Genomic DNA, 21,287 nt, shown 5'->3' on the forward strand with positions numbered 1-21,287 from the left:
TGATTCTATTATATCTTGAGGGGTTTTCCCCTGATATATGTATCCGTTTTATAATAAAATTTGAAGTGACCACATCATTTAAATTTCAGATATTTGTCTTTTCCAATAACCACGTATAGGTGACTGTGGGCTGTTTTCTTATAAACTGATGTCATGTTCTTAGAGTATCTGCCATCAGAATGGCTTAACAATTTACCTTTCAGGATTCAGGTTAGGGTTGGAGTGTTGTCAGACAGAAGGTATTTTCCAAAAAATAACTTGCCCATTGAACAAAAGGTCAGTCTATCCGCTCATCAGAAGCAGCCTCTCAATATAGCTCTTCTTAACCAAAGATCTTGACTTCTTTTGTTTACCTTTCCAAAAAGAAAATAGCTTTATTGCTTTCCCTGAAAAATAGTATATGCTCATTTACCCCATATCAGACAATATAAGTAAGTATGAAGATGAAAATAAAAGTCACCCGGAAGCCTACCATCTTTTGGTGACACTTTTCCAGATCCTTCTCTCACTCTCTTCCTTCCCCGGTCATTACCCAGGCTGAAGGGCAGGAGAAGCCCCAGACTCAGCAGTGCGGAATCCTCACTCAATTCCTTTAGTCCCCAAACCTTCAAAGATGGAAAATTCCATTGTGTCATTTACATACCAAGAAATCCACTTGTTTTAAGCGCACAGTTCAATGCATTCAGTTGAACTCAAGTGTGGGAGAAGTGAACACTTCATACCCCTGGGACAGGGTATCTCCTCGGAAGGCAGCCTGAGAAGAAATTCCCTGGTGTGGCCTCATCTCAGCCAGAACTGCCTGATGGGGCTGCGGCCTGGCCTGCCTCTCCTCCTTGGTGGCTCTCTCACGGCAGGACTTACTGGGACTGGCCCAGATTCCAGCAGATTTCATGAGGGCTAAGGTGTCCGCACCTGGCACACAGAGGCTGGCAAGTCCTGACAGGATGTGTGGAGGATGATGAAGTCTCAGGAGACACTGAGACAGCTAGTCAGCCTTTAATAAGATTCTGTAAACCTGAAGGGAGCTAAGATCACAGTGCCTTCTGGAGCTGACACTTGAAGCCCAAACCCCGAAAGGACAGATGGAGGTAGACACTGCCTGTAATGTCTTCAGGCCATGAGGAAGCTGCAAAATCCCTCCCTGATGGACCCATGTCAACCACCCTGGATCCTCAGAGTCACCACAGGCAGAGCCCACAGGTACCTGGAGGGAACCCTGGAAGATTTAACTTTCGGTTCCTTTTATAACCAACTTTCCCAGTTCCTCTCCCTCAAGGAGATCCATACAGCCTCCAGTGACCTGGGCCTGAGATAATCCTGGTATCTCCCACCTCAGATTCTGCCTTGGAATGTTCTAGTTACAAGATGGAGGCAGATGGCGCTCACCGGGCATTTATGAGAGAGCCAGGGACGCAAGTCCATCCAGGAACTTTTAGAATTCTTTTTGGGGCTAGGTAATTAGGTTTATTTATTTATTTTTAGAGGAGGTACTGGGGATTGAACCCAGGACCTAGTGCATGCTAAGCATGTGCTCTACCATTTGAGCTATACCTTCCCCCATAGAATTCTTAACAGAATTTTAAAATGCATTTCAATACTTATAGGAAAGGATTAAAATGTACCAAACTTTAATTGGTTGATACATGTGTAAAAGCTGTGTTTTTCCTACGTGTAGTCTCTATGCTAAAACTGTTAACATAGCGTCATGGATAACTGATAGTTCTAACTCTTTGCCCTCAAGATGAGGAGTCTAAAACCTAGAGAGTTAAATGACTCAGCTAAAGCCATACACTGGTCCCCAGCCATCCGCCATCTTTCCTACCCTAACAGCCCTGGTGGGCTGGCCATGTTTGTTTTATTTCCTTCTTTGCTGTGGTGGCTTTGTGGCACAGTGTCACCCTAGCACACTTTTAAGGTTTCAGTGAGTCCAGAGAAACAGGAGTGTTTTGTAGGAGAATGAGATATATTAAATCACTGAATTACAGGAGTGAAGGGTCAGGGCACAACCATTAAAAGAATGACACAGTCGTTGAGGATAGGACACACACTGGTTAGAACCAACTAGGCCCAAGATGGCAGAAGATTTGACTTCCAGTAGATCTTGAGCCTTAATATGCTCATGACAATAAAATTAGGCTTGCAGAGAAGTGCTCATCATGCACTGACGCTGTGACACTTCCTATCAAGACTAAAGAAGGACAAAATCCCTCCTCCTGTCAGGAAAGGAGCTGGGATGAAAATCAGGAAATGCAACCCCAAACCCCTCCCTCCCCAATGAATACTCCACCCATTCATTTTTACATCCTCTATAAGCAGCCTGCCAAAGAAACTCAGCGCAGCCACTCACCTGAGTCTGACCATTCTCCCTTCGAGAGTATACTGTCACTTAATAAATCCTCACTTTACTTTCTTGGCCTCCATGTCTCGTCTGTGAATTCTTTCTGTAATGAGACAAGAAACTACGCTGTAGGAATGAACCCTGTGAGGCAGGTACTAAGTTATTCTCACTTTACACATGAGGACACTGAGGCACAAAGAAGTCAAGTAGTTTGCCCATGGTTACATAGACATGAGCATTGCTTTTGATTCCCCTGCAATGAATTAATACAACAAGGAAGCCAAGGAAGGAGAATGAAGATCAGGTTGTTGGGGACCATCATGGGGAAGGAGTGACAGAACCAACTCTCTTAAGAGTTCTTCCCTCCATTCACACTGAACTGTGCCAAGAAAAATTGTAAAAATCTTTTAAATGAGAAAAAAATTACTGGTGTTCCCATGCAGTGCATCCTTCCTGGTTATCTACGTCTTTCATAGTCTTTGAGCTACTTTACAACTCTGTTAAGTCTCAAGAGTTCTACTGATAGCAATGTGAATAATTCTTGTCCACAGAGATGCAAAATGTGTCCTGAGGAGATGCAATTGATGGTCAGATGCCTTATAGATACTGACCAACTGATTTCAGCATTTCTGATGGCTTATCTATATGTGTTTTTGAAAAATTTCTTTTTGAATTAGTTGTAACATTTTACTGGTTCTCTCATCAGTTAATGAGTTAGATAAAATCTCTGGCACATGTTTACTGTTTGTATGAGAGTGATCATTTTACCTTTTTACAAAATGAATCATTACCAACTACTGATAGTTCCTGACGGTGACTGTCCCTTCTCATGAGCTGTTTCCTCTCCTTGTAATGCTCTGTCTGCCTCTTCATCTAGTTCAAGGGTCAGCATTCTCCAAGCCACAGGCCCAGTCTGCTCTACCACCTGCTTTTGTGATGACTTCTAAGACTGGCTTTTACATTTCAAGGTTAAAAAATAGCAAAATAATATTTTGTGGCACATGACAATGATATGAAATACACATTTTAGTGTTCATAAATACAGTTTCATTGAAACAGCCATTTTGATTTGTTTACATCCCGTCTACAGCTGCAGTGTCTACACTACAACGACAGAGTCAAGGAGTTGTGGAAGAGAACATACCACATGCAAAGCCAAAAATATTTACTATCCAGAAAAATATTTACTATCTGGCCTTTCCAGAAAAAAGTTTGTTACCCATTGCAATGGTCTGAATGGGTTCCCCCGAAACTCTTACGTGGAAATCCTAAGCCTAAAGATGGTATTAGGAGGTAGGGCATTTGCTTAGCTCATGAGAGTGGAGCCCTCATGAATGGGATTAGTGCCTTTACAAAAGAGACCCCAGAGAGACCCCCTTGTCCCTTCCACCAGGTGAAAACACAGTGAGAAGTCGGCAGTCTGGAAATGGGAAGACAGTTTCCACCAGAATCTGACCATTCTGGCTCCCTGATTGTGGACTTTCAGCCTCCAGAATTATCAAAAATAAATTTCTGTTGTTTATAAGGCACTCAGTCTCTGGTACTTCGGGATAGCAGCCTGAATAGAGTAAGACATCCATAATCTACTTACTGCCACAGCATTTCCTCCAAGACACTTCCTGACTCTACAGTCTGGGCTGGGTTCCCCTACTGGGTACGTGTAACACCGAATGTGTGTCCATGGTAGCAGCTGCCATCTGGGTTGTGATCATGGACTCTCCTTATGCAGTCATTCCTGGTCTGCCAACCCCCTGACAACATGGACTGGATAACCAATGTACCTGAACATCATAGCATTCTGATGCTGATTACCAACTATTTTTATTTTTTACTTTTTTGGGTTGAAGCAACGATAAGAACCAACCTATTGCTGCAAATGGCATTATTTTATTCTTTTTTATGGCTGAGTAGTATTCCATTGTATAAACACACCACAACTTCTTTATCAGACATCTGTCAATGGACATTTAGGCTGTTTCCATGTTTTGGCTATTGAAAATAGTGCTGCTATGAACATGGATGGACTCAGAGATCATCATTCTAAGTGAAGTAAGCCAGAGAGAGAAAGAAAAATACCATAGATATGATATCACTTATATGTGGAATCCAAAAAAAAAAAAAAAAAGACAAACAAACTTATTTACAAAACAGAAACAGACTCACAGACATAGAAAACAAACTTATGGTTACTGGTTGGGGGAAGAGGGTGGGAAGGGATAAACTGGGAGTTCAAGATTTGCAGATACTGACTGGTATATATAAAATAGATAAACAAGCTCATACTGTACAGCACAGGGAACTGTATTCAGTATCTTGTAGTAACTTATGGTGAAAGCATAAGCAACTACAAGTGTGGGGAAAGGCGAGGAGGCTTTGGTTCTGCCTTAGGACATCTGGCATCCTGGCAACCAGCAGAACCCCATGGTTCTGGAAAACAGGCTGTCTTGACGCTGTGCTCCAAGTGTTAAAATCAGAAACGAGTAAGATGTGGATCTCTGTTTTTGCATAAATGTGGGTCCAAGCCTGGGTAGACAGTCCAAACCCCAGGGATCCAGACAGTGTGTCTTCTTCCCTTTCACAGCCTTTGGACTGAGTGCCTGCAGACCTTTACAACCAGCAGGCTTTTTTTTTTTTTTTTTTACATTGAAAAAAATTTTATTTATTTAATTGAAGTATAGTCAATTTATAATGTGTCAATTTCTGGTGTACAGCATAATGTTTCAGTCATACATATACATACATATATTTGTTTTCATATTATTTTCCATTATAGGTCACTACAAGATATTGAATATAGTTCCCTGTGCTGTACAGTATGAACTTGTTTTCTTTACATTTTTAAATATTAGTTTTCTACTAATGGACAGACCATCTATGGCCTACTCTACTCCTATTTACAACATCAGAGTTTCAAGCCTAAAGAGAAATCATTTGAAGGGGGAAGGAGCTAGTACTTCGGGGTCTGGTACACTTGAGCTCACACGCTTCATCTCTTCCATGGCTCTTTGATCTTTGGAAAGAAAACCGCCACCTCATGGGCCTGATGAGAATACTAAATGGGAATGCACCCTGCTTCCTCAAGTTCCTGGCATTTCACAGGCACGGCAGGCAGGTTAGTTCTTTCTACTCCACCTTCATTCTCACACAACAAATTCTCACTGACTAAAGAGGATGAGATGCCAAAAACACATATAAAGTAGGAAAATGCCACCAAGATTGTTTGCATTTGAGGGATGGAATGTGAAAGGACATAAAGCAATTTGCAAAGGACCGTGTCTCAGTCTGTTTGGGATGCTATAACAAAAGACCCCAGAATGGATGGCTTGAACATCAGAGATTTATTTTTTTCACAGTTCTGGAGGCCAGAAGTCCCAGATCAAGGTGCTGGCCAACACCATTCCTGGTGAGATGCTGCTTCCTGACTTCTAAATGGCTGCCTTCTCTCTGTATCCTCATGTAGGGGGTTGAGGTTTTTACAAAAGAGTCTTGGAGAGACACATTCAGTCCATAACAGACTGCGTGATTACATTTGTTTTTGGCATTTTCTGTCATTTCAGATTTTACCCTGGGGAGTTTGCACCATGTTAAGACCTATACAACCGTTTCCTTCCTATTTCTCCATTTCTGGACTTGGCCAAGAAGGAGACCAGAGGCTGGGGCTGCATCACTCACATTTTGGCATTTTCCTGCAGCCCTGGAGATGAGTTGGGTCTTCTCACAGATTCCTGGCTGCACCTGTTCCATAAGCAAACAAAATGGGGCTTCTAATGTAACCTCCATGACCTCATATACCAGGACTCAGCCCCTCCAAGTTTGGAGCTAGAGATCCAGTGTAGAGTGAGAGAGACAACGAACCTGGAATCCCCTCTCCCCTCCCAAGACTGTGTGGTCCCTCCTCACAGACCCTCCCGTCCTCCTCCCTAGTTGGTTGTCAACTGAAAGCATCAAGATGCCAGTTGCTGCTACTTTTATTTTCATTGATATCACCATATCTTCACTCCATGCAGCGATGTCTTATTCTGAAGATGCGTTTGATCACCATGTTGCTGTGAACAGCTGCTCCATGCCCTATTGTACTATTTCTTGTAATAGTACCCAGCAGTATCATTTAAAAGTATATTTTTTCTAGATATGTGCACCTCAGTGTTCACAGCAGCACTGTTTACAATACTCAGACATAGAAACAACCTAAATGTTTATCAACAGATGAATGGATAAGAAAGTTGTGGTATATATATATAATGGAATACTACTCAGCCAGAAAAAGAATGAAATATTGTCATAAGTAGCAACATGGATGGACTTCAGAGATTATCATACTACGTGAAGTAAGTCAGAGAAAGACAAATATCATATGATATCACTTATATGTGGAATCTAAAAAAAATGATACAAATGAACTTATTTACAAAACAGAAAGAGACCCACAGACATAGAAAACAAAACTATGCTTTCCAAAGGGGAAAGGGTAGGGAGGAATAAATTAGGAGTTTGGGATTAGCAGACACAAATGATTACAAATAAAATAGATAAACAACAAGGTCCTACTGTACAGCACAGGGAACTATATTCAACAGCTTGCGACAACCTATAATGGAAAAGAATACGAAAAAGAATATATATGAATCACTATGCTGTATACCAGAAACTAACACAGCATTGTAAATCAACATACTCAAAAAAATGGTATATCTTTTCTTTTTATGGGATTGTAACTTTTTTTATTCCTGTTAGCCAGAGAAGACACAAAAGATTAGGGCTGGAGGGAAAGCCACAAACAGAAGCAGTGAAAACGGGTGCTGAGCTGAGGGAAAGACACCTAGGTCTGCCTTGTGGGTCTGGGGAAGTTGGGTTGTCACTTTCACTACTAAATGCCCATGGCAGGCAAAGCACTTCAGAGGCTGTGAGATCTGAGAAGGACAAAGGAGGGAATTCATCATCTGAGAAGTCAAAGGTTCCCAGGTTACCTAAGGACCAGTCCTCACATGCTCAGAGACTTTCCAATCCTCGTGTGGCCGGAGTTCAGCTTGCTCACGTGGGTTCCCAGAGCTTCCCGAGCCGAGTGGGAATGTGGTCATCTGCACAGGCAAACCTCCACTGCGAGTCACGACAGCTTGGGTCCCTGGCCTCAATCTCTGCACAGCCAGTCTCTGAAGGCCAGGCCCTCCCCACTACATCCCTCTTCCACCATCCATTCCCCTGTCACACAGCCACGTCCTAACCCCTCTGGCCCCTCCCCTAACCCCCAGGACCCGCAGCCCCCTCAGCCCCTACCCTAGGAGAATGGCAGCTCCCTGGGCTTTGTCCCACCTCTGGGGACAGTCACCTCTGTACCACTCCAGTAGTCGGTGGGGACAGTAAACATGCAGTTTTTTTGGGCTATTAGACACCAGGGCCCAGGTCACTGTGATTCCAGGCAATTCCCCAAAACTCCCCAAATAGGAGCCCTTCTTATACAAGGCATCGCAGGTAAAACCAACAAAGGTGCACCAACCCATTCGGGTGTCACTGCTGGGCCATTCACCTCAAAGGGCTTCCTCTAGGGGTGCCCCCCGGCTCCTCTTTCCCGCTTGTGGGCATGGAGGCCCTGACACGATGCCATGCCACCTGCAACAAGCCCAGGTTCTTGGCTTCCTGGTGGGACCCACCAAATGGACGCCAGTCAGGATGGTAAATGGTCTCCAGTATCGACTTAAGCAGGGCACTGAAGGCTCACGCCCACCATTTAATATGCTGGGGTCAGCAATCATCAGGCCCACCATGTCCCCTTTTCATACCCAGCTGGCTGGTCCTGAAGCCACCACCAATGAATGCAGCCTCTGCACTATCGGAACTCAAATCTCAGGTTCCCGGATTAAGGCTCCAACTCCTAATATTACAGGCTTGATCACGCTCATACAGCAGGCTGAAGGAGAGTCCCTGGAGGTGACTGACCTCGCTAAGATGTTCTGCTCTGATCACGGAGGAATCCCAGGCCCAACTTGCTTTCACGTTGGAAGGGACCCCATGTACACGATGAGGCTCCCAGTGGGATGGTGCACGAGTCCTGCAAGCGTACATAACCCCTGGGGCAGGACTGAGAGGCCAGACGACAGGCAAGCGCGGTTCTCGGCATCAGATGGAAGATCTGCCGCTGAGCGTCCCTCTGAGGAAGCGGCGCGGGCAGATTCACACGCCCGCACAGACCAGCTACACCAGCGTGGCTGTGCAATTGTCCCTCGCCAGACCCAAGGCCCAGCCTCATCTGTCAAGTACCAGGGCATCACCTGGTCCCCTAAGGGCTGAGAAACCTCCCAAGAGTCAAACATCAATTACTCACTTTACACTACACTCAGGCATGACATGTACAAGGTCCTTTCATGTTCTGTAGGCATCACATTCCTCACTTCTCACTCATTCTCCACTCTGTGCAATCACACACAAGATTCCACAGTGAGGGCAGAGCTCAGTGGTAGAGGGTGTGCTTAGCATGAACGAGGTCCTGGGTTCAATCCCCAGTACCTCCAATAAAAATGAATAAATAAATGAACCTAATTACCAGCCCCCCCCAAGAAAGCCCCAAATACCCACAAGATTCTGCCACCTCCCATTGGGATGAAGCCCAAAAGTGCACTTTAAAAACAGCTCAGCAGACAGTCCAACAAGCCTGACCTTTAGTCCCCATGGCTGCACTCCGCATTCAGAGTTGAGTCCTTGGCTACACCTGACTATGCCTCCTGGAGTCTCTGGACCAAATGGGAGTCTCCCTGGCTTCCTGTGGGGTTCTGGACTAAGCACCTACCCCCAGCAGCAGCTCAAAATACTCCCCTTGAGTGCCAGTTTTGGGCATCCTCTTAGGCTCTTACAGAAACTGAGGTCCTAACTAGCCCCCACCCAGTACTACTCCAGACCCAAGTTCCTATAGTGCCCTGGGTTGGAAATGCTCCAGCAGAAGCTATGCGTGTCTGCTGATGCCTCCTTGGTAAAATGGAAATGGTACCTTGGGGATAGGGCTACCACACCTACCTTTCAAAGGCCTTTCCAAATTACAGGAGGACGTGGCTTCCCCCACGCTCAGCCCCTTGCCCCAGAGCCTTGAGAAGTGATAGGGTTCCACCTCCTCCACTGTGGCTACTTGGGGAGCCCCTGGGGACCAACTGCCTGGGATGCGGGAGGAGCAGACGGTCTTTGCAGATGGCAGCACCACCGCCAGACACGATGCAGCTAGAGGACGTGCATTCCACCTGCCTTGCCTCGGGCACCTCGCTCGTGAAGGAGGGCTCCTGTCTCAGCCCAGTGGAAGGAGCTCCTAGCTGTTCACTGAGCCCTCAGGGAGGCCACACAAAGGGGCCTTGCAAAGATCCACATTTCCAGACTCTTGGGTGGTTGCTAATGGCCATGTGGTTTGGGCAGGCCATTACCTAAGGGGCAATTTTCTCAAATGAGGTAAGCCCATCTGGGGTGCCCAGATATGGAAGGAATTAGCTGAGTCTCCAGTTCCTAATTTTGCTGTTCGAATTTCTGCTCACACTAACAGTAACACATCAGAAGCCATTTTCGGGGACAAGGGGCGACGAGGGATAAATCAGGAGTTTGGGATTAGCAGTGACAAACTACTACATACAAAACAGATACACAACAAGGTTCTATTGTCCAGCACAGGGAACTATATTCAATATCTTGTAATAGCCTATAACGAAAAAGAATATGTATACATGTATGACTGAATCACTATGCTGTACACCTGAAACTAACACAACATAGTAAATCAACTACACTTCAATTAAAAAAAAAAAGCCACTGTCCACAATACAGTAGACCCCCTCACCAGGCCTTCCACACTCTGCCTCAGGGTACTGGCCTGTCCCACAACTCAAATGGGTCCAGACAACCTCAGGTTACTGGGTAATTCATGCCTTAATGATTTGACCTAGTGAGAGAGGAACTGTCTTTCCAGTGGCAGCCAAAGTGGTGACAAACAAGGGCATTCTCTGCTCCCAAAACCACACAGCAGACGCCATCCAGATGGGGATACATTCCCAGGAGACTGAGCACAAGCCTGCTGGCAGACTGATTTTCACGGTCCACTGCCTGCTTCTGCTGGGGCTTCCAGATACAGTGTCACCATCACCAATACTTACAAGGGACTCCTCTTGGCGACCCCCATCCAGAATTCCTCTCCCAAACAAGTCATCTCTTTCCTGTTTATTCTTGCTCCCTTCGGATGGACAGAGATTACTGGCTGAGCAGGGGACTCACTTTACCTCTCAGGAGACTCCGCGAGCCTCTCCAACCTAGTATTCTTTGGCTCTTCCATCCAGGCACGCCCTCAGGCAGCTGGGCTCATTGAGCGTCTTAATGACCTTTTAAAGAGACACTCCTTCAATTACTTTCAGGTGAGTCGTTCCTGAATGGGATCAAACTCTCGCCCCAGACTTTTCTAGCCAATAGCAATGCTATCGATAGACTGAGACCAGCACAAAACACACCTATTATTGTAAGCAAGGTTTTATAGGCACTCAGCTGCACCCACTTGTTTAAGTATCTCGCGTTCTTTAAATCTTAACTTCTGTGGCAGCTTTCCCTCCGCAGCTGCAGAGCTGAGTAGCTGCAACACAGGCCACGAGGCTTGCAAAGCCTCAATTGTTTGCTAGCCCGTCCTTTACAGAAAAGGTCTGCCAACTTTGCCCTACTGTGTGGTGTTTGGCTTGCAGGAGGGCAAGAGGGGCCTAGAGATTGTCATACTAAGTGAAGTAAGTCAGACAGAGAAAGACAAGTATCGTATGATATCACTTACAGGTGGAATCTAAAAACAATGATACAAATGAATTTATTTACAAAACAGAAACAGGCTCATAGACACAGAAAACAAAGGGGTTACCAAAGAGGAAAGGGGGGGAGGGGTAAATTGGGAGTTTGGGATTAGGAAATACAAACTACTACATGAAATAGATACCAAGGGACAAACCTCCCAAAGTAAATAAATAAAATAGATAAACAACAAACTTGTTGTTGTTATCCTATTGTCCAGCACAGGAAACTAATTTCAATACCTTGTAATAGCCTATAATGAAAAGGAATATGAAAAGGAGTATATACGTATAACTGCATCACTATGCTGTACACCAGAAACTAACACAACATTGTGAATCAACTACACTTCAATTAAAAAAAAAAAGAGGGGCAGGCAGTATGACTGGGAGACTAAAGAGATGCTGCCTGTATTCAACACACGTTCTGAGAAACAGCTAGAGAACTGGCTGTTTGGTTTGTTCGGTGGGAGAGGATAAAACACTTCTGGGGGTTTTGCCTCCAGTGAGCCAACGTGGGGTGTTTACTGAGATTGGGTGCACGCGGGCAGGGAAGAGTTAGAGCATAAAACCAATCAAGACAAATTTTGACCAGGTTAATTCTGAGGTATCAACGTGACCTCATTTGGACGGAGAATTCAAAGCTAGGAAACACATGCTGTTTTCCCCCCAAGGAGAGTAAATAGGAGAGGTGCCAGGAAGGAGGAAGGGAGGTAGCGAAAAGCCTGGGAGAGAAAATAAGAGAAGGATGCTTTGACGCACTGAGCTGGAGACGCCAGCAAGCCGGGGTTTCGGAAGTCTTACCGGGGGCCTCGCCACGCAGAGACGCAAGTTAGCAGGGGACTGTCTCCCAGGCCGCGGGAGCCCACATGCCCCCTCAGATAACCTGACAGACAGCTGTCTAGCGGGAGAGAGGCGGCTTCCTCTAGAAGTCAGGCTGAGTCCTGACCACTCTCCCTGCATTTACCATATGGAGTCGGGCGCAGAGCCAAAGGCCCCCAACTCCCCACCCCTGCCCCGACGCCCACCCCAGGTGGACCAGAGAGAAAGAGGGAACCAAGAGAGGGGTCACGTAGGCCCAGTTCCATTTTTTTATTTCCGTTTAAAACCAACGTTATTGATATAACTTACATACCGTAGTCCTAGAACGAACAGATTTGTCAGTTATTTCCCCAGCAAATACGGGCTGTTCCTGAACGCGCAACCACAGCGAGCCACGTCCAAGCCTCACCACAGGTGCGAAAGCCGCCTCCTTTTATAGCCTGCGTTGGGAGGCGGGCGGAGAAGCCCGTGGCTTCTCATTGGCTGAGTCCCTCCCGGGAAAGAAGAGGAGTCTTTCCTCTTCCTGTTGGGCTCTGCTTTCAGCACAGGGCGTGAGAGCTCCCCCTGCTGGTCTCCCAACTCTATTTGAGGTTTCTGTCGAATTTTTCACAACAGAACATACCCATTTTATATATACAGTTTTGAGCCTTGACAAGTGAACACACCCCGGTAAACACCACCATAATCAAAATATAGACCACTTCCATCGTCCTTAAAAGTTCCCTCAGCCCCTGTGTGGTAAATTCCTCCCCACTCTACAGCCGACGGAACCACTGATACACCTTCTGTCATCATAGATGAGTCCTTCCTGTTCCAGCGTTTCAGATAAACAAAACTTTTTGCTTGGCTTCTTTCACTCAGCACAATGAGTCCCTTTATCAGTAGTTTATTTCTCTTTATTGCGGGTTCGTATTTCTTTGGTACACATATTGGTATGATGTTACAAATTTATTACCTGATGATGGACATTTAGGTTATTTCAGGTTTTTTTTTTTTCTTCACTATTATGAAGCGCTTCATTTCTTCTTTTAATCTCAATAGATAATTCACTCCTCTTCGTACAGGTGGGAGAGGAGAGATGCTGGCACGTAGGTTGAGGGCAGTGTTTCCCACACAGTAGACTGCATCAGAACTGCCCAGAATACTTGTTAGAGTGCAGACGCTGGTCTCCACCCCCAGAATTTCTGATTCAGTAAATCTGGGGTAGGTCAAAAATTTGCATTTCTAGCCAGTACTGCTGAAGCTGCTGTTCCGGGAATCACACTTTGAGAACCAGTGGTCTTGTGGGATCTCCTGGAGGAAACAGGAGGATGGGGGAGGGGAAGTGGAGTCTAACGTGGTGCCATACTCATCACAAGCCTCGTTTATACACAGCCCTGATCACTCTCAGACACACATAAGCCTAGGGATGGTTTCTCTTAACAGCTTTATTGAGGTATAACTTACAAACCACTCATTCACTTGTTTTAAGTATACAATTCAATGATTTTTTAAATAAATTTACCAAGTTGTGCCATCATCAACACGATCCAGTTTTAGAACATTTCCATTACTCCAGTAAAATCCCTCCTGCCACTGTGCAGTTAATCCTTGCTCCCCTTTGCAGTCCCAGACAACCACTCATCTATTTTCTGTCTTTACTGGTTTTCTTTTTTGGATATTTCAAGTTAATGGAATCACGCGGTGTGTGGTCTTTTGTGTCTGGCTTCTTAATTTAGCTTAATGTTACCAAGGACCCCCTATGCTGTATGTAAAAAAAAATTGCCAAATACTATTCCATTTAACTCCATGGATTGATTTTGTGTGTGTGTGTGTGTGTGTGTGTACCAAGGATTGAACCTAGGACTTTGGGCATGCTATGTACGTGCTCTACCACTGACCTATATCCACCCTGCTAGATTGACTGTTTAATTGTATGGCTAGACCACATTGTGTTTATTTATTCAACAGTTCATGGACAACTGGCTTATTCTTTGGCTATTATGATGAATACTTCTGTGAACCATCACATACAAGTCTTTGCATGGGCTTTTTTTTTTTTTTTCCCATTTCTTTTGGGTCTATACCTAACGAGTGGAATTTCTGGGTCATAAGGTAAATTTGTATTTAACATTTTAAGAAACTGCCAAGCTGTTTTCCAAAGTGGCTGCACCATTTTTTAATCCTACCAGTAATGCGGGATTCGTTTTCCTTAGATATGTGGTGTTTTTTTTTTTTTAATGGGACGAATACAAGAGAAGTTGAGATCAACCTATATGAAGAAATGTATTCAAAATACTGTTCATTAAGTAAGTGCACACGCAAGACTGTGGTTAATGTGTCGTTTCTTTACGCTGATCTCATTCTTGGCTGCATATTAGAACCATGTGGGCAGCTTTGAAAAATCCTGATGGACAGGCTACATCTCAGACAAGAGACACAATGCCGGTGGATGGGCAGGCATGAGGATTTTTAAAGCTCCTAGGTGAGTCCAATGTGCAGGCTGAGTCTGCACGCACACGCACACACACACACACACACAAACACAAGCACATAGGTTGTCGATTTAAAAAAAAGTTTGTTGAGTCTTTCACTAGGATAATAGCTAAATAGTTCCAGCTGAAGAAAGACAGTGTCTCTAAGACAAACTGAGTGAGACTAAAGAGGTCTGATGGCTATCAAAGGAACAAAGACTGCATTGTCTGGCGAATAGTAGCTTCTATGATTATCCTCATTTTCTTTTTCTGGGATTATTTCAACTTTTTCAACCATCTGGACCAGGAAGTGGAGGAGAGAAAATGGTAACTGAATGGGGTAATGGGGAGGGGAATCAAAGGTTTCCAAGGTCTGTTAAGTTTTAGAAGGGAGAGACTTGGTGTTTAAACAGCAGTAGACCATCCAGCTGAGCAGAAGAAGGGATAAGATGGGTAAAAATCCACCAAGGAGGAGAGGGGTTCCCAGACATAGGCAGGAGGGCTGATCCCCAATTTTAATAGAAGGTAGGGACAGAGGGAGAGGATGGGACATAGTGAGACAGGCATTTTGATTTGCTGGCAAGATGAGGGAATTCCCATCTCTGCTTTTACTTTTTTTTTCTTTAGTGAATTGTGATGGACAGTCATTCTGTAGCACGTGATCTGTTGTGAGGCTGGGTGGGGAGAGGGGGTAGGGTTGAATGTTTGAGGAGAGTGGAAAAGATTTGAAATAGTCATTGTGGAGTGTGAGGATGCAAGCTCACCTGAGAAAAATAAGCAGGTCTCCCGATTTTATGACTTTATAATGATGCTGGCCTCTATTCTCTTTCTCAGATGACCTCCATATGTTCAAATCCAAAAAACAGTTTCCGATCCTAATTTTGCTCAATTTTGGGGGCATTATGTGACACTGTGAATCATTCCCTATTCTTCAAATTGTCTCTCTGGCTTCCAAGATGATACACTCCGCTTACTTCTTCCCAGCTCCTCTGGCTCCTGTTTACTGGTTTCTTTTGGAGGTCCACCTGCCTCCCCGTATCCACTGTATATGAAATTTCTTAATAGGGTATAATCCTCAGCCCCCTGGTCTCTGTTTTCTCCTAAGGCAATCTTATCCTGGGTCTCACAGCCTCAATCACTACTTACCATCTTAGAAGTTTCTTTTGAGCATTAAGCCCCTATATCCAACTGCTACTAGTGATTTCCACTTGGATGTCTCCGAGGCTTTTCAAACTCATTTATTAACCTGAACTCAAAAGTTACCCCCAAATCTGGTTTTATCCTCATGTTCCCACCCGAGTGAACCTCATGTCTAGTGAGTCAAGTCAGAAATCTAATCACCGTCTTTGATCCCTTTCCCTCAGCCTCCCATGGCTAGTCTAATGCTCTCATCAGTTTCCTTCCTACATGTCTTTAGAATCCACCCGCCTCTCTCCAGCTCCAGTGATAGGATCTGGTCCGACTGCTCTCATCTCTTGTCTGAGTACTGACAAGTTTTCAAGTGGCTTCTCACCAACCTCTCTGGCTCCTCCCAGCCCATCCTCTACATGAAATCCTATGAATTCCACCTCCTCCCCAAACACAGATCTGGTCACATAACCCTTTACTTCAACCCCTTCAATTACTCCCCACTTCCCACTGCTCCTTGAATAAATATAAAAACCAATCCTTCTGTGCTCAGGATCCAGCAGGGTCCGGCTCCTGCATCTGCTCCAGAGGCAGAGCTCTGTCCTACCATCTCCCAGCATCTCAGGGACGTGTCCTGACCACTCTGCACAGGTCAGCCTCTCGAGGAACATGCTGCCTTCCCTCCATAGCGTGTATCTCGGTGGAAGAACACATTCATTCAGGTAGTTATTTACTTAACGTCTGTCCTCCCACTCCAGACTCCAGGCACCATGAGAGCAGGAACCACATCTGGTTTTGCTCATCCCTCCCCTCCCAATTCAGCAGAATACCTGCCTGTCAGCAGGTGCTCAAAAAAACAAATTCTTTTGGTGGTGGTGGTGGTGGTGGTGGTGGTGGTTCCTGAGAACCACAGGGTTTAAGCAGAAAGGGATATTAGAAGTCATCTGCTTTCTGTCACTTTAAAGTCGAAGAAACAGAGGCCGGAGAGGTGGCAAGTGGCGGGGTCACTGAGACACAGCCACACAGCTGGTTGACGGCAGAGCTGGAACGTACATCTCTTTCTGCCTCAACCTGGGAAATCTTTGCTTGTTTATTTAATAGAAATACTCTAGTAGTATTCTCGCCCTCTCTTGCTTTTTCTCAAGTGAAAAATAAAAGCTGTCTGTGCTTAAACCATGCCTCTCATGCTATCCAATCACAAAACATCAAACCGCCAGGGACAGACACATGGCACGCTCTGGAGAAAGAGGGGGACCATTTTAGGGTCACACCCGTCCCTCACCCCCACCAGCTTGCAGCAGTGAGGGGGTGTCTAGTGGGAGCCAGGAGACCTCCTTCTCTTCCCTCTACTGACCAGCCACAATCAATAAAAGGAAGATTAACGAGGGTCACGGTGACACAAACATAACTTCCTGGAAGTCGTGAACTCGTCAGAGAAAGTTGCGAACTCCATTCTCCACGGTTATAGCAGGTAATCATCATCTGCACTATCAGACCCCAATCTAATTCTCAAAGGTGGTTTCTCCAGCTTTGTTCTCCCCCAGTTTCTTTTGCACTGAACAAAGTACAGGAGCCCTCTGGTGGTAATTTGTAGAAAAACCTCCTGAGAGCAAGAGATTTGAGGAGTTTGGGTGAGAATTCTCAGTTCTTTGCCTTTCTTTCCTTTGCCTCCACAAGCTATTTCCAAACTCAGACATTAAAAGGAAACCAGGGCCATTACAAACCATCTGAACAAGAAGGCATCCGTGGACCAGTGCTTTTTGTTGTCAAGCTGGCAACGGGCCAGCCCCCATTGCTAAACAGAGCTGTGACTGACGGCAGGCCCGAGGATGGGGATTGTGAATCTGGCCCACGGGGTGGCCAGGGGATGCTGCACCGTAGTGAACACTGTCTGTGGTAGAAATACAAGGATCTATATAGGGTTTTTAGCATTTGATGGTTGACTTCTATACCATGTTGCTACCCAAGTAACTGTGTACGGAAGAGGAGCTCTGTGCCAGCAGAAGGTCTCGTGGGTGGAAAGCTGGGACCAGGTGACAGGTGAGTAAGGGCAGGTGGAGGAACAAGTCAGGTCTTGGCTGTTTGCTGAGCTGGACAGGAGTGAGACAGTGAGAAGAACTGGGCTGTTGAGAAGGGAGTGAAGGGCCCACTCGTGATACTTGTCAAAGCCCAAACTGTCCCGTCCTGCAGGACAGGCGATGGAATCCAGGTGCTGCGGCCGCAGAGAGGGGAAGTCCAAGCGGGCAGATGAGAGGCTGACAGCAGGCAGCCGGGAACCGGCTGCAGAGGTCAGGCTTCGGTAAAGGATGCAGCATCCGGCTTCTCAGACTGCTCCTCTCCAGCCTAGCGGCATCTTCTCCTGCTCTGAATGACAGGGTTTGAGATGCCCCTCTTTTATGAGTTCTCTTGTATGCTGTGTTTAGTTTTATGTTGAATCTTCTCTGCCTCTTAAGAGCAAACATCAGAATGTATGCTGTTTTAAAGCATTAGGAAACACAGGTTTGAAGAAGTTAAAAATCACAAAGAGATTACAGCTGTTTGATAGCTACTTTTGGATGGAAATCCGGGCACATCCGCCTGCACCACTGCAGAGACCGTGACTTGGACTGTCACACTGCACTAGGAACAGGATGTATCACGAAAGAGAGAGGGGCTTTTAAATCCACGTTTAATTTTTAATACGAACTCTGTTGCACTATTACAGCAGTGATTCCTTCATGCACAGATAAATTCAGCATCTACCGTTAGGGAAGAGTAAAGCCTGTACTTTTACTGGTTCCCCCCACACACGGGCAAATGTAAAGGAGCTTTTTAATTTGTGCTCTGTGGTGCCAAGGCCAGCCTGTTCTGTCTTTGTATTTCCATCAGGAAGGCTGATATTTGTCCTGCGAATATGGAGACAGGAAACTAGTTAGGGCCCTCTTTACCTGGGATTACTCCAAAGTGTGCTTTACCTACATGTATCAAAGGTACTGGACTTATGGAGCCCCTCAGGCAAAGCTCTGAAGATTTCATCTAGAAGCCTGCTGTCAGTACGTAAAACTGTTCACTATTTCAGCTTCACGGCAAAAAGGAAAAATAAAAACCCAAAGGCATTTAAGTAAATGCGTCCCCATCTCATGCACTGTATTAACCGGCTACCGTCTCCTACAGTCCAACATAAACACCTTCTGCATATTTACCTGTACGTTACACCCGTAAGCACATAGTATCTATGCTGTAAGGGTATTTACAAATTCAACAAAATATCTACATATAAAAAGCTTTACTTAAAATTAAACTTGATGCAAGTTATGGGAAACCAAATTTATTGGCAAACGAAACCGAGCATTCCTTCAACCATAGGTTGTTATCGAATTCCATACCGGGAAGGAGACCGTTTGATAGAGATTGCTACAAATACGGGAGGACACAGAGGTTTGGTTTTGAAACCGCAGATGTAATCGCCTTGACTATTGCCCTTGTCAGATTTCTGTTTGACTACTGGCCCCTGTCAGTTTTCTTAGCTTCTGAAAGACATTCATAGCAACTTGCACACACGTTGTTTAATGCTGCAGAGAGTTTCCAAAGCTGCCATGTAGGTAAAGACATAGAGAAAAATATATTCCTGTTGGCATGCTGTTGTATGCTATTAGTTTGTGAATAACTGGTTTTTGGTATTTTTTTTTAAATTTTCTACCAAGTTGACATCTTCCTTACTAAATGTGACTTGTTTTAATTGAAACCATAAAAGACCACAAAATCGTCACAAGTTCCAGCTGGTGATAAAGCTTTGCTTTTTATACATACGAGGGGAAAATGCCTCATAAAAACTGTCTTATGAATTTTATTTTCACAATTCCTTTTTTTCCCCCAGCACTGCAGTTTTCATTAACTATGCTTTTTAAAAGTTACTTTTAGACAATGACAGTGATCTAAGACACTGAGTCGACTGTTACTGAGCGATACCGAAGGCAGTTTGTCGTGGAATGCTTCTTGTCTGAAGGCACTGCATGTGTCTTGCCCTGTGCTTTCTGGAATAATCTGTGAAATTTAATGGGAGCGCTGTGTTTCTGATGCTTTCAAGACAGCACCGATGCCAGAATGCATTGCAATACGCATTGTTTATGCCTGAAAACCACTGAATACGGAGATGATGTAAAAAGTAGAACACTGCACTGCTGTAATACCTGGAAGATTAAGAAGGCTATTGAGTAACAAGAGCAAAGAGCAGGTAAGAGTCCCAGTGAGCATCGGCAAATGCAACTGTCATAATGATCTCACTTAGCACATGTATACTGTACATACGGTTCCTAACAGTCTCCCAAAAAGACTAATGACAGCTAGACATAGAGTCACCAATTTCACGACAATGTCCACAAAGACATTGAAGTTCTAGAGGATACTACAGTAACACTCTTGACAAGGAAAACGGAATTCATTTTTAGGGGTTTAGCTGAGGACAGTATAAACAAGGTATCAACGCATGTTTGAATAAGATACGCAGGTATGTCCTTGAAAGGTGGAGCATTTTTCATGCATCACATGGAACTGTGTCCTGAAGAGGAAAGGACGCGATCTGTGGATGGCATGGCGTTAGTCTGATCGGGTCTGAGGAAATCAACAATACCCATCTTGAAGGAAGGAAGGATGCACTTTGCACTGCATTTCACATTAACGTATCATTTGACTGAGTTACGTTCTCGCTCTAACTGTTCTCATGATAGGAACACGCAGCAGAACGTCTGCTTTCTGCCTCTATGTTCACAGTCTGAGAAGGCTGACCAATGAGGGCTTAAGAGAGACATTCTAGAGAAGTGGGATGTTGGCAAAGAGCAGACAAATTAAACAAAGGAATTCATGGCGTTGACCGGAGAAGGTGCCTCGGAACTTTCGTTTCCTTCAGCTGGCTCTTTCTCTTTCTTACCGCTGTACTGTCCGATAAAGGAGCCGTCCTCATTGAACTGGCCGTTCACCCCCTCTCCATAGTCAACTAGGCTATCGTCACTGTCTTCTTTTTTCACAGTCCTGTCTGACGGCGTTCGACTGCCTTTTTTTAAAGGCTTGTGGTCTTCAGCATCACTGGAAAAGAGAAGACATTTTCATCGAGACTGGCATTTCGGTAAAACGTTTTGCTCTTAAAGACCATGCATGCAAATGGTGAGAAAGCATCTGGAGTTCTGAGCTGCTCTAGCCAAATCTAATCGTCAGGTGGACTCCAATGACGGGGATGTGGTTGGAATGAAAATCAGGTGCGGAAATGGTTTAATCATGAAGGCTTCGGCAGGTGGATGGCTTCTTATTGTGCATGTCAATGACAAAGCTAGATTCTGGCTCTCGATTGGGAAGCAATTCAGAAGTCATCACAAGCATTACAAAAGGAAGAACCAAGAAAAGTTGCAAATCATCACGATTGTAATAGAATTCGGAAGGGTGTAAAAGCTTATGGTGAATAGAGAAGTTAGTATGTTAAATGGTATAATTGCTCTGATTCCTTGGCGATGAATGGAGAATGATTTTGGTTAAGTGTGAAATGTGGATTTTTGTTTTTCAGAGCATGAAGTGCAATCCTGCATTTCCAATAATTCTGTTATTGAGTGCAGGCCAGACTTGTAAACTTTAACCTTACCTTTCTAGAGACCTACAAATTCCATTAAAAGGATGCAGAAGAAACAAATGAAAATAGCCTAAGAAGAAAAGCAAAATCCTTATACGGATCGTATACAGTATTTTATTTTTTCTGTAAGAATTTTAGTTAATGGGTAAAGATTTATTCAT

General features: G+C 44.8%; 1 protein-coding gene across 3 annotated transcripts in view; it reads right to left on the reverse strand.

Annotated features, from left to right (window-relative positions):
- Positions 1-19,928: 19,928 nt before the first annotated feature.
- NRCAM (neuronal cell adhesion molecule) overlaps positions 19,929-21,287 on the reverse strand; it is a 266,458-nt gene continuing 265,099 nt past the window's right edge. For all 3 annotated transcript variants that reach the window (XM_074367673.1, XM_074367671.1, XM_074367672.1), the window contains one exon: positions 19,929-20,591. In XM_074367673.1, coding sequence (XP_074223774.1) covers positions 20,354-20,591 — 238 coding nt within the window. In that variant the 3' untranslated portion in view covers positions 19,929-20,353. The remainder of the gene's footprint in view (positions 20,592-21,287) is intronic.

This window comes from Camelus bactrianus, chromosome 7 (assembly GCF_048773025.1).
Source record: "Camelus bactrianus isolate YW-2024 breed Bactrian camel chromosome 7, ASM4877302v1, whole genome shotgun sequence".
NCBI classification, from domain to species: Eukaryota; Metazoa; Chordata; class Mammalia; order Artiodactyla; family Camelidae; genus Camelus; species Camelus bactrianus.